Source organism: Bubalus bubalis, chromosome 8, assembly GCF_019923935.1.
Source record: "Bubalus bubalis isolate 160015118507 breed Murrah chromosome 8, NDDB_SH_1, whole genome shotgun sequence".
Taxonomy (NCBI): Eukaryota; Metazoa; Chordata; class Mammalia; order Artiodactyla; family Bovidae; genus Bubalus; species Bubalus bubalis.
The window spans coordinates 30,305,724-30,319,590 of record NC_059164.1 but is presented as its reverse complement, the minus strand read 5'-3'; the positions used below and the strand labels follow the sequence as shown (position 1 = coordinate 30,319,590).

Here is a 13,867-nt window from a genome sequence, read left to right as displayed (position 1 = left end):
GTTTCTTCAAAGATCAGTTGTGAGAAGACAACACGAAGGAGACATGAGAAAGGACTTGAGATGTATTGACCAACGTATGGACCTTATTTGGATCCTGATACAAATACATTTGGGAGTAGAAAAAAATAAGTTAATAATTCTGGACACAGACTCTATATTTGCTGGTAACACAGGGTGAAATTACAGTATGTTTACAGTTTTAAAATTGGAAGGAGGGCAGTTGGGTCTGGATACAGATGGAACATAACTAGCTATAGATGAATCATTACTAGGGTATTCACATGTGTGTTCATGATACTATTCCATATACTTAGGAATATATTTTTATATTCCTAAGTATATATTCCATATATTTTTATATATGACAGTTTTATAATTAAAGATACTGCTAATTAATAGGAAGGCTGCAGTCCATGGGGTTGCTAAGGGTCGGACACGACTGAGCAACTTCACTTTCACTTTTCACTTTCATGCATTAGAGAAGGAAATGGCAACCCACTCCAGTGTTCTTGCCTGGAGAATCCCAGCGACAGGGGAGCCTGGTGGGCTGACGCCTATGGGGTCGCACAGAGTCAGACACGACTGAAGCAACTTAGCAGCAGCAGCAGCAGCAGCTTGATGTTTTGCACCTCTCAATACAAAGCATTGAGAAACACATGTCCTCTGTATAGAACTGGCGCCAGTAATATTTAACTTGAATCCATCAGAAAACAATCAGATCAGCTCAGAATGTGTGATATTCTACAAGGCAATTTTCTTGGGTTGTTTAAAAAACATCAGTGTTACAAAAAGCAACAAAAAATAGTGTCATAAGAGGACCATCAAATGCAATGAATGATCCTTGCTTGAGTGGATACCTTTTGCCCTTAAAAAGTTATGCAAGATATAACTGAAAATAATAAATTATATTATTGAATAAGTATTATTTTGGATAAGATTATGGTTATGTGATTCTGTAGGAGAATGTCCTTATTCTTGGGAGATGTGTACTGAAGTATTTTAGGGTGAATTGTATGGTGTCTACAAATTACTTGAAACATATGTGGATTCAGTTCAGTTCAGTCAACTCAGTCGTGTCTGACTCTTTGCAACCCTATGAATCGCAGCATGCCAGGCCTCCCTGTCCATCACCAACTCCCGGAGTTCACTCAGACTCACGTCCATCGAGTCAGTGATACCATCCAGCCATCTCATCCTCTGTCGTCCCCTTCTCCTCCTGCCCCCAATCCCTCCCAGCATCAGAGTCTTTTCCAATGAGTCAACTCTTCGCATAAGGTGGCCAAAGTACTGGAGTTTCAGCTTTAGCGCCATTCCTTCCAAAGAAATCCCAGGGCTGATCTCCTTCAGAATGGACTCTTTGGATCTCCTTGCAGTCCAAGGGACTCTCAAGAGTCTTCTCCAACACCACAGTTCAAAAGCATCAATTCTTTGGCGCTCAGCTTTCTTCACAGTCGAACTCTCACATCCATACATGACCACAGGAAAAACCATAGCCTTGACTAGACGAACCTTTGTTGACAAAGTAATGTCTCTGCTTTTGAATATGCTATCTAGGTTGGTCATAACTTTCCTTCCAAGGAGTAACCGTCTTTTAATTTCGTGGCTGCAGTCACCATCTGCAGTGATTTTGGAGCCCAGAAAAATAAAGTCTGACACTGTTTCCCCATCTATTTGCCATGAAGTGATGGGACTGGATGCCATGATCTTCGTTTTCTGAATGTTGAGCTTTAAGCCAACTTTTTCAGTCTCCACTTTCACTTTCATCAAGAGGCTTTTGAGTTCCTCTTCACTTTCTGCCATAAGGGTGGTGTCATCTGCATATGTGGATTAGGTTGCCTCATATTAAATTACTGTTTTCCTAGATTGGAAACATTCAAATATCAGCAGATGCCTAAGGTTCAATCTAATATTTGTTGAGAGAAAGAGAAAAAAAGCAACTGGGGGTTCCAGGTGAAGCATATACAAATGTTTGTACTATTCTTTGACCTTTCTGTGTGTTTGAACTTTTTCAACATAGTTGGGAACAAATAGGTAGTCAACATATAAAAATGAACTCTCAGCAAATACATGTTTGTTAGATTAAGTGTGCTAACAACATTCTCTCTGGGAATAATTGCCTGTAATAGTGTTTAATAGAATTAATTCTAAACTACTTAAATTGATTCAGAATATAGAAAAGAAATCTTTATTTCATTATATGAGCTTTCATATGACAAAGAAAAGAAAAAATAAAGAACTATAGGTGGAAACTAAGAAAAGAGGAGCTTAGTGATAAGGAATATTTTTTTTTTACATGGATGACATTTAAAGACAAATCCACTGTAGGGAAGAATGTTCTTATTTTTTGTCTAGAGAAAAATGCCTTTTATCTAAATATGTATGGCCTTGACATTCCTTGTAAGATAGGATATAGCTCTAGAATTTTAAGAGAAAAACTCTTCTTTTCTACCCCTTCCCTGATTGCCATGAGGTGTCAGTTGAGGCACATTTTGCTCATGGTTACTGGGGTCTTATGAGCAGCCATGGCAGATGGATGAAGTCATGGGATGGTAATTCCTGCTCCTTGAGAAAATTTCCCTAAGTGATTATAACAGTCCCTGATTTTGTTCTCCTTTTTTCCCAATTCAAACCAGATCCCTAAGGAAGTGGCTGACATCTTTAACGCCCCCAGTGATGACGAAGAGTTCGTTGGTTTCCGAGATGATGTTCCCATGGAAACCCTCTCATCCGAGGAGAGCTGTGATAGTTTTGACTCGCTGGAGTCAGGGAAGCAGGTATGGGTGCGTCCTTGCAAGGCATGCATTTGTCTGGAAGCCTGCATCTTGGTTTGGATAATGTTTTATATGAACATGGTCTGAAATTGGTGGTTTCAGTTAATTGTTGAGCATCTTATTTTATCGTTCGTGCCTTCACGTTTCAAGAATCTGGTGAGGGTGCCTCGCTCAATTTTGCTGTTTGAATCCTTTCTACATACAAGATTCTTTTTCCCCAGTGAAGGCCTCACACGATCAGATCCGCTCTCTTCGCCCCCTTGGGGCCGCAGCCCGTGGTGAGGCTGTATTGGGAGTGCGCCCACCCAGCTGGTGGGGGCAGGCGGGTCCCGTGGGAGTGTGTGCTGACCGTGCGCCTCGGTGCCCCTGCCGTGTGGCTCCATCTGCACCTCACTCATGGAATTGCTGGCAAAAGCATGATTCTTCATTAATTCCTTTGATCTGTGGTTGACACAGATTACAGTTCTCAGAGAGGTAGATTCCTGAAGGTTTGTGTTGTGACTTAGTAAGAGTGTGGCCGGAGTATGCAGCCTTGTTCTGAGTTCAAAAAGGCACTCAGAATTCCTCATTCTCCCTGGACCAAGGCCTCTCCTCACAGGCAGTGAGTTAAACCCCCCCAGCTTCTACTGGGCGATAGCGGAGGGAGGCAGTTAATTATGTAAGTGAAGCGCCCGTGTCGTGGCCGTTTGTGGGGCCCTCAGCTTACTCGATGCCTCTGCAGCGTGTGGCCCCCTCAGCGCCTGCTTCCACTGCCCTGGGTCTCTCTCTCCTACACCTTCTGTTCATGGTGGGCCTCCCTTCCACTTCCTGCCCCCACATGTGGCTCTTCTCCACTGTTTTGTCTTCAGACCTTCCACTTTGGCCTGGTCTCAGCCGTTGCCTCCTGTTGTTCATGGTGTGGCTTTTCTCTCTAGCCCCAGATATACTTCTGATAGCCACTAGGATCCGTCTTCATTGTTCAAGGGAAATAGGAAACTTACCATTTCCCGCTGCGCTGGTTGTCTGTCTTTGGCGCTTTTATCTTTTATCTCTGTCTCTGGAGCTCTTGACCCCTCCCGCTGCTCGCCCATCTCGTCAGGGTGTTGAACATCTTCCACGTTCCTCACCTCATCCCTTCCCTGCTCTCCTCTCTTCAGCCGTCGTGGTCCTCATGTCCTTCAGCTGAGCTCCGGTCACCATGCTCCCTTATTGAGAACTCGCTAGTCCCTCCGTTTGAGTGTGCTCAGGCAGTGAGGGCGGCCTGTTGGGTCCACCCCCGCCCCCCGAGCAGCGGGGGACATGTGGACGGTGTGAGCGTGAGGGTGGTGGGCAGCAGGCATCAAGGAACAGAGCGGCTGCTCCTGCTTCAGTCACGCCTGCCCCAGGGCCCCCCCGCCCCCAAGCCCACCCTCTCCTCGTGCCTTCTGTGGCCCAGGATGACATGCTTTTCATGTCGAGTATACTGAATTCATGTGCTTCCCTGGAACGTGCAAGTACTGTTCAGTTTCACAGGTGATGAAGGTAAAACGTGGGGAGTTGAGAATGGACAAGTCCCCACATCTGGGAAGTGACTGGGCTGCGATGTCTCCTGTCTCAGAGCCCCACTTCTCAGCCCCGAGGCTTCCCCATTTCTCACCCTCAGGCTCAGCTGCAGTAGCCACCCCTCTGCACGCACCCTCCTACCCCCATGCACTCCCCAGGCTCCTCATCCTGCCTCTGCGCTCCCAGCGCTTTTCTAGCCTCAACCCCAGTTCAGATCCAGGTCAGACGCTGCTGTGAAGCATCTATGAAGCATCTGTGAAGTCTCAGTGGATTTTCTTACTTTTTCTGCACCATGGTGCTGTGTCTCCCTTATAACACTGATCCTCACCATGGTGACCTGGGGACTTGTCCAGCTCCCTTACCAAGTGGTAAGCTCCTTGATGGAAGAGGCTCACATTTGAACCGTCTTTCCAGCTTCGCTAGATCAGATCCTTTTCCTCTGGTTTCCTGCATGCAGCACCCACGGACGAAGGATCCTGGTCTCCATGCTCCATGTCTGACTGGCTCAGCTGCCATCACTTTCCAGTCTGTTTCTTCATGTTCCGTGAGCTTCAGAAGAGGAAAACATCACCGTTCTCTTAGCTCCTCTTCTGATCTGTCGTTTGCTTACGTTTTGATCATGGTAGATATAGGTCAGCCAGGCCCATAACATATTGCCTGGTACTGATTTTAAAAGATAACAGCCAGTTTTCGGAGAGCAGAGAGCTGTGTAAAGGTTGTAACCAGCAACGCAGGAGGCTGTGTGGAGTGGATGTTTGCTTCGTACAGACCCTTGCTGAAGACAGGTTTCACACACTGTGAAAGCAGGAGCCTTGGTTTAGGACTGCGGCCAAGCTGGTTTTCTCCGTCAGAAGTGGCCACCAAAGTCCTGACCTCGCCCTGGCTGACCGCTGCCTGTGAGACTAGCTCACAGCACAGGAGGAGCCAGAGGACTGTGGGTGGGAACTGCTGTCCCCAGGCATGACCCGCTTGGGCCCAGCAGGGATGTTTGGTAGGCAGTGAATATGCACAGGGCCCCATAGCCCTCGGGAGCCTGTGCAGCAGCCCGGGGCTCTTGGGCCAGGTGTTTCCTGCCCTCGGAGGTGGTGGGTTTCCTTGGGAGCCCACCACAAGCACCGTTCTTCCTTCATGATAAACCCTGGCCTGTGCTTCCCCGCCCCCACCGCGTGGGCTCCCAATCCCATCCGTTCTCCCCCCAGAGAGAAGCCCCGTGAGCTCGCACACAGTCCGTGCAGCGAGTTCTGACGCTGGTCTCCCCGAAACACAATTTGAATTTCACTTTAAAGAAACTTCTCTTTTGTGGTGATTTTTTTTTTTAAAGCAGCTGCACCACAGCTATCAACAAAGGAACAAAATAATTTAGCTCAGCACACTCACTCCAATTACCCATAATAATTCATAGGAGACATTTTTAAGCTTAAAAAAACATGCTGGATATAGGCATTTCTTTCTCTGTCCCCCTGGAAGTTTTTTCCACTCATCTATTATATCTATTTTTCTCCAGAGATTATCTGAGCTCAGATAAGTATGTAATTAAAGTCAGGGAGAAGGCGGTGGGGGGAGATTCTCCCGCCGGGAGTGCTGTGACGAGGGGTCGCTGCTGTGTTGGGTGTGGGAGGGAGCGACACGAGCGGCAGCTGGGGACGCGGGCTCCAGGCTTGGCTGCCAGCTTGGAGGAGGCTGGTTTGTGGGTCCCTGTTTTGTCCCGAGATTCATTCTTTCCCCCTCCTTTGTTTCAAGTTTGCCACTTACTTCTGTGAGTTTAAAAGATAGAAAAAGGTAAATGTCCTTTCTGAGCCAGCCGTGCACCATCTTCGCTGGGGCTCACTTGCTGCCTGGGGGCGGCGGCGCCTCTCAGCTCCCATGAGGGAGACGGGGCCTTCCGGGGGTGGGAGGGCTGGCGCTCTTCCGTCAGTCCCCTGTGGTGGTGGGTGATGGAGCCACTGTGCCCGCTCAGCGGTGGGCGGGGAGGGGTGTGGAAGCCCGTCCCTGCAGGGAAGCCTGCTCTGTGTGAAGGGCCGTCTCCCCTCGGAGGAGCCAAAGGGTCCTGTTAGATGGGGAAGCCAGCGTGTGGGGAAGCTGGGTTTTCTCCTGTCATCTTCTCTAGTACATTTCTCGTTCTGTGTGAAAGTGGACGTTTTGATGGCCCATGCTGGAGGGAAAAACTGAATTCCATCCATCCTTAAAGGTCACCCAGCTGACACGGGCTTTGGCCATTCTGATTTTTGGAAATTGTTCAGTTGGTGGGTCTAAATTTTATGTGTGTGTCTGTGTGTTTATTGCGTTAAAATATACATAGGATTTACCATTTTTAAGTGCAGGCGAGTCCCCAGTGTCCTGCCTGCAAGACCCTTGAGCGGCCCTGAGCACATTCACAGTGTCTCGTGGCCTCCGCTATGGTCTGTTTCCAGCATGTTTTCATCATCTCAGACAGAAACTCTGTACCCATTAAAACAGTCACTCCTGTTGCCCCCGGCCTCTGTTTTTCGTTTTTTCCATGACACGTATGTGTGTTTTCAATTTAGCAGGATGTGCGTTTCCATTCCAAATACTTCACAGAGGAGCTCAGAAGAATTTTTATAGAGGACACTGACTCAGAGATGGAAGATTTTGAAGGATTTACGCAGACTGATCTCAATGTTAATAGTAACCCAGAGGTAATGGGAATAATTATCCACGTGAGGGAGTGTGGGTTGTAGTATTTTTAGTCCTGTTTCTGAATTGTACTGTTACTTGGAAGAAGTCTCTTCACACATGAAAAGGTTTTACTTTTTCTTACATGTTCATCTTCTAAGCCAGTTAGCAAAATGTAAAAATTGGCTATTCCAGGGTGAATTCCTGGTCCAGCGATCCATTCTGCTCTTAGGGAAAATCTAGTTATCTTTCCCAGGTACTTTCGGAGTTTGGGGGTGTGTGTCTCAGGTGTCCCTTATTGTCCTTATCGGAGAATTTAGTTCAGATGTTTTGCACCTCTTCTCTCTGAAAAGAGGAGGGTCTGTCTGAGAGTAGCAAGTTCCTGAAAGTCATTTCTTGTCGTGCAGTAAGTAAGGTTCTTGGGTTTGGAGTTACTTTGGCAGAAATTTAGCTGTGGTACAAACATGAGGGTTCTCTCTGTGCATCCTTGATTTGGATCACGCTATGGTTTTTACTGATACCGATACCCTGGGCCTGCCTGATTCCGAAGGGAACCCCTTAGCACTTTGCCATCAAGAGACTTGATGGCTGATCTCTTCCTCTTATTCCCTATGTTCAGGCCAGTTTGCTGCCAACCAGCATTTGAATGTCAGGGTAATTTTGAAGAACGGCCTTTGGATTTTTAAGGCATAAGAGTGTTTTCTCCTAACTGAAAAGTAACATACATTTAGTTCAGAAAATCAACACACCACTTCCTTCTGTGGTATCAAGGTCAAGGAGAGGGAGGTTAAGGCTTGTCATGTTAAGGAGTCCCCAGGGAACCACTCCCGCGTGGAACCTGTGCAGATGGTCAAATATGCTGTGATCAGGAGGGTGGTTTTGTCCTTTGTCTTTTCCCAGGGGGGCCCTTAGCCTGAAAGCCCTAATGGTAGGCTGCCTTGCCTGATGGTGGATTTTGCTGTGAATAGCAACACAGACTGGTGCCAGCCTGTAGGCCCCAGCCCCCTGCCCCGTGGCTTTCTTTACAGAAGTTATGTGTGTTCTGGCCAGCAAGTCTGCAGTTCCTTGCCAGCAAGACACTGAGGTCCTTCCAAATCTTAAACACATCACTAAGAGTAGATGATCATCTTCTGGTCTTTAGCTAAGTAATGTCGGGGTGTTCAAAGAAGTTGTTTCCAGCATGGGAATGCGAATTAGCCCCAAAGTCCATTTTTTGTCTCTCCCCTCTCCAGAATCTATACATTTGGGGAATGAATTGTGACAGTTTATGTTGACTCTGATATAACTCACAGCTCAGGGCAGGTCCACCTGCATATTTTAAAATTCAGTGAGAAAACAAGCATTGTTGCCTCCCTGCCCAGCCCCCTTCCCGCCCTGGTAAGGAGTGGTGAGACCACCTTTTTGATGAGACCACCTTTTGAGGGTATGACTCTGCGTTGGTGTCTAGGGGTCAGCTGGCTACACACGACCCCTCCACAGCTATGGCGTCGGCCCTCAGGCCAGAGTCCCGGCTGGTGTTCAGTGCGCGCTTTCCCTGCTTCCGTTCTTTGTAGTAACCTGCTCCATATCCTTGGTAGAGAGGTGGAGGTGGGTGGGTTAAGTGACGATTATGATAAATGAATAAAGCCAGTTGGGGAGACACTTCTGTGAAGTCGTCCAACAGTGTCTTCATCCAGCTCACCATTCTCAACTCCACAGCTACTAGCATGGGAACTGCAGGATATGAAACAGATCAGCGTAATCTTAAGTCTGCTTGGTTTGTTGTGTGTTGATACATACACCCACGGTTTGGATGTCATCTCTTTTTGCCGCCTCCTGTGGCCTTATTTTTTGAGTCCAGCTGGTGTGTGGAGTGGGGTTGGACACTTGAGGAGCAAGCAGAGTCATGTACTGAATCCCAGGCCTCCTCCTGGTGCTGTTCTCAAGTTCTCATAACAGGAACCCCTGACAGAGGTTCCCCAAGCTACACTGTCCAGCCCGTGGTCAAGGAAGGATGCTCAGGCCATGACCTGGGTCTTAATATTGAAACCCATCTGCTGTTGTTGTCTTTTGCGTCTGAGATGTCACCTTGCTTTCCATTCTTACTGTGTTTTCCCATGTAAAACCAAGTTATGATTTCATACTGGAGACCTACGCTGAGTAGAGATTGAAATTGGGACTGTGAGTTTCTTAAGCTGACTGGGCGGGTGCCTGCAGCTGCCTGCCCTGCAAAGCTGTCCGCCCGATTGCACCCCCTGGCCCTGCAGGTTACAGAAAGGAGAGGGGCTGCCCTAGAAAAAGGACCCAGCGTGTCCTGGGGACAAGGTTCCCCCACTGCCCCTTATGGTGGATTATCCGCCTGCTCCTTGGTCACTTCACTAAAATGAAGTCAGTTATCCTCTGTTTCTCTTTTTCATGAATCCTCTTGCAGCTATTTAGGGCAGAATGATATTTTGTTTTTCACTTAGCACTCTTATTCTGTCTGAACACACCTCTTAGGTCATGCACACCCTGTTCTTTGACTGTTCCCACATTGCTGGGCTCCCACATGTGCCCACTTGGCTGGTCAGCATTTTGCTTCCAGCCTGTTGCTCTGAAGAGAACACAGCCAGTGTGTGTGTCTGGGCCACAGTGTGAAGTAGCCTGCTATTTGATTTTGTCCCTCAACAAACTACTTACGTGTTTAACTGAAGAGTTCAGCGGGAGTGACCAATAGGAAGGGGAAGCACTCAAGTGGAGAAGGAAATGGTGACCCACTCCAGTACTCTTGCCTGGAGAATCCCAGGGACAGAGGAGACTGGTGGGCTGCTGTCCATGGGGTCACACAAGGTCAGACACGGCTGAAGTAACTTAGCATGCATGCATGCGTCGGAGAAGGAAATGGCAGCCCACTTTGGTGTTCTTGTCTGGAGAATCCCAGGGACAGAGGAGCCTGGTGGGCTGCCATCTGTGGGGTTGCATGGAATCGGACACAACTGAAGTGACTTAGCAGCAGCAGCAGCACTCAAATATTCACTGTTTTCCTAAAATAGAGTGGTTTTAAGTGTGTCTTTGCGAAGGTTTGCCATAGACACTTTGTTCTTTCTCTCATTTTCATTAGCTTGTGGAGTCAGATTTGAGTGACAACGGTAAAGAATCTTTCGTGAGTGGGGAAGAAGATGATGATGAAGAAAAGGCGACAGCTCGAAGAAGCAGGCCTAGAAGAAGCAGTATTGGTCTTCGAGTAGCCTTTCAGTTCCCCACCAAGAAACTGGCAAAAAAAGCTGATAAGAACGGTTCTGCAGAGCCCCTGTTTCCTGGGTCACGTTTACAGGACAATAAAAAAGTGATTCTTGGAAGAAAGACCAGCTGCAGGCAGGAGAAGGAAAGTGAGGACTCTGCCTCTGAGTCTGAGGACGACTCCCGGGATGAGGGCCAGGAGAGCTCGGATGCTCTGCTGAAGAGGACCATGAACATCAAGGAGAACAAAGCCATGGTGAGTCGGTGCGTCCTGGCCGCCGCCGCCGGGCTCCCGGAGCTGCGCCCCTCCACAGCTGCCGCGGCTTCTGTCAGGAAGCCTACTCTGGGTTTTGTGGGTTCTTCCTCTTTTCCTGGACTTGCAGCGGTCATTGCCTGACTAACTCTGGGTTGGGAAGGGACTCCCAGGACCTTCCATGGTGCCCTGCAAATGGACAGTGGTTTAGAGACAAAAAGGCCTGTCCCAGCAAAAGGGAGCAACATGTACATAGGGTGTCGTGAAGCCCACGGACAGGCAGGCAGCTTTCAGCCTAGCTGTTGCACTTCGGAGATAACAGGGGAGGAACGAAAGGGGTCTAGGCATTAAAACACCCAAGGAGTTCTGAATCACTTTATAAATCCATGGAACAAAGTGAAATCTTTATGTGTATTCAGTTTTTCTATATATGGTCAGTAACTAGTTTGCTTCATAATTTTTATATATACAGAATTTAAAAAATAATTCTACCAAACACTTTTAGTATTTTGGTATACTTTTCATTTTCTTTTAAAAAGGCATAATATAATGATGCTGTATGTGCAGTCTTAGAATATGTCTAATAAGTTACTTAAGGAAATACAAATTTTAATATAAATTTTACTTTTGGGTAAAGTTTATCTAGAGACATAGTAGTCTTTAGCTAAGGAAAAGTTTTAGGATTGTATTTCTCCGCATCTCCACATGAGAACTGTGTTCTTCATGATTTTGTTAGTGACACCCATACATCTATTTGATTGGCACTTAATGCCTGTTGTTTTGGTATTTTTAGGAATATTTTCATAAATTATTTTCATTGATGAGAAATTAACCAACCTGAAGAATCAGTGTTTTGGAGCTCTCAGTAACTGTCAGAATGGTCTAATTGGCATTTTCTGTTTTGAACATGATGAATCTTGATTCGGGTGGGCAAAGTGGTAGGTTCCATGGTCATACTACGAATTAGTGGCTCAGTCCTGATTCTAACCCTATGCTCCAGGCCTTGATCCTTCCAGGACAGTTTTCATCGTGTCTGGTCCTTGTATACACAAGGAACAGACATAGATTTTATTCCTCTGATAATTTCAGCATCTCACCCTGGAGATAAAAATCATTACACGTGAGGTTAAAAATATAACGACTCGTCAGATCTTACGTAAACTACTCAGGCATGGCTACAAACTCCAAGACTTGTGATAACCTGTTAGCTGAAGTAGACTTAGGAATATTTATGCAAGACTCTATTTTTTCTGAATTCAGCTTGCTCAGTTATTGGCGGAATTGAACTCGATGCCTGATTTCTTCCCGGTCCGAACCCCGAACTCAGCTTCTGTAAGTGGAACTCCTTGTATGTACTGTCTCCAGTATTTACACACACACACACTCTCTCCCACACTCACTCACTCCATGGCCAGATGGGCTTCATTCTGGCAAGCAGCCAGTTGCATGCCTGTGTCTGTGCTCTCCTTGCAGAAGAAGAAGACCACGAGGCGGGCCTTCACAGAGGGACAGGTCACGCGGCGGACCAACCCAGCCCGGAGTGCACGGCCCCCCGAGAAGTTCGCCCTGGAAAACTTCACTGTGTCGGCAGCCAAGTTTGCAGAAGAGTTTTACAGTTTCAGAAGAAGGAAGACAGTGAGTGGGGTATTTTATGACTATAACGAACCAATGCTGCTTTGTCTAAGCCAGTGGTCCTCATGCGGGAGCGTTCATCACGGTCTTCTGGGGCTTGGTGAGGGCGCCGAGGGGCCGACCTGGGAGGTCTGCGGGAGCTGAGACAGCCAAGCCCCCGGATACCCTGGGTGCTCCTGTGACCACACCTGGGTAAGGACCCTGGCTTTGAGCTTGCACTTGGTCTAAGCTCTAAGCCAGTGAGGCTGTCCTGTGCCTAAACTGAGCAGCTCAGTGGTTAGGACCCCAGGTTCATCTCCAGTGGAGGTGATGATGGCTCCGGGTGGCTTCAAGGTTTTGCTTTTGGGAACGTACAGGATGAATCCGTCTTTGTGTTAGGAATAGGGAGTTTGAGAGCTTTCTGTCTGGAACAAAAAACTCTGGACCCTATCTGTGGCTGTTCAGTGTGGGTCACTGCCCAGTCCTCAGAGTTTATAGCTGGTGACCATCCATTGGGCAGGGACCCTGAGTTTCTGATTGGTCATTCTGTGTCACCTTGCCATCCAGGAAGCTTGACACTAAGGATAGGAGTTAATACTAATGGTCCTAGAGCTCTGAGAAGTTTAAAACTTTACTATTTTTTTTTAACCACTCAGAGCATCTAATGTGCAGTTCTGCTTTGCTCTTTCTGCAGGGGAAATGCCAGGGGCACCGCCGACGTCGCTGCGTGTCTTCTTTTCGGCCAGTGGAGGACATCACTGAAGAGGACTTGGAGAACGTGGCCATCACGGTTCGGGATAAAATCTATGATAAAGTTCTGGTAAAGTAATCTGACAGCCGATTCGCATCACTGTGACTCTTAGGGGGCTCCCAGGCACTGGTACCTGAACTGCCTGCTTGTATACTGTCTGGGCTTAGACCCGTGTGCCGTCTGTCTCCCCAGGGCTCGGAGGGGGGCTCTGAGCGGGAGCAGCTGTAAGTGGGCAAGGGGAGACGGCTTAGTGCAGTAATCCTCGTCAGGAGAGAGGTCTCTCGGAGGGTAGCAAGCAGGGGTATAGTCTGGAAAATCACATTTGTCATTGTTGTATTTTAAGTAGATAGTTTTAAACATTGAAAAAAATAATGCTTTTATAACCAATAGACATATAATTTACACTGTATTAATATATTTACCATATAGTAATATATTGGAATATTGGAATAGATAAATAAATAACATACATGTTTATATAACCAACAGAAACTGAAGTTTGACAATATCTTCTGTAGGTAGGAGGTATTTTAAATGTTTGTTAAATGGTGATGTAGAGGATGGCTTGTGGTATTTTGCATCATTTTTAGATAATGGGACAGTGTCTTAAACAGTATTAAAAGGTTTTCAATGTAATTGCCAACATTTTAAAACCAGGAGGTCTTACCCTGAATGGAGCCAGGTTGCTGGGAGCTGGGCTGGAGCCGTGTGATGCTCCGGGGGTTCGCCGTGATCACTCAGTCACCCCCACTGTTTCTGCCCACCTGATCATTTCGTTTCTCCCAGGCTCCCGACTCGGGCTGTCCTCAGGATTCTCGGGCCCCAGAGCTGAGTGCTCACAGCCTCCCAGAGGGCGCCAGGGTTTGGGCCAGAGACACAGCCGTGCCCGATTCTAGAGGAGAGGCAGGGCAGCTTCACGCACGTGGCCCCGGGCACCCCCTCTGAACCCCGTGCTCACCACGCTGCCTTCGCCCGCAGGGTAACACTTGCCATCAGTGTCGGCAGAAGACCATCGACACCAAGACAGTGTGTCGGAACCAGAGCTGCGGCGGCGTGCGAGGGCAGTTCTGCGGGCCGTGCCTGCGGAACCGCTACGGGGAGGACGTGAGGTCGGCGCTGCTGGACCCG

General features: G+C 47.6%; 1 protein-coding gene across 2 annotated transcripts in view; it reads left to right on the top strand.

Annotated features, from left to right (window-relative positions):
• CDCA7L (cell division cycle associated 7 like) overlaps positions 1–13,867 on the top strand; it is a 43,964-nt gene that overhangs the window by 27,405 nt on the left and 2,692 nt on the right. Inside the window, exons 2-8 of one of the 2 annotated variants that reach the window (XM_025291995.3) lie at positions 2,634–2,774; positions 6,818–6,949; positions 10,006–10,380; positions 11,638–11,709; positions 11,851–12,012; positions 12,683–12,808; positions 13,718–13,867. In XM_025291995.3, the coding sequence (XP_025147780.3) occupies positions 2,634–2,774; positions 6,818–6,949; positions 10,006–10,380; positions 11,638–11,709; positions 11,851–12,012; positions 12,683–12,808; positions 13,718–13,867 (1,158 nt within the window). The remainder of the gene's footprint in view (positions 1–2,633; positions 2,775–6,817; positions 6,950–10,005; positions 10,381–11,637; positions 11,710–11,850; positions 12,013–12,682; positions 12,809–13,717) is intronic. The other variant, XM_025291996.3, reaches the window with a different exon arrangement.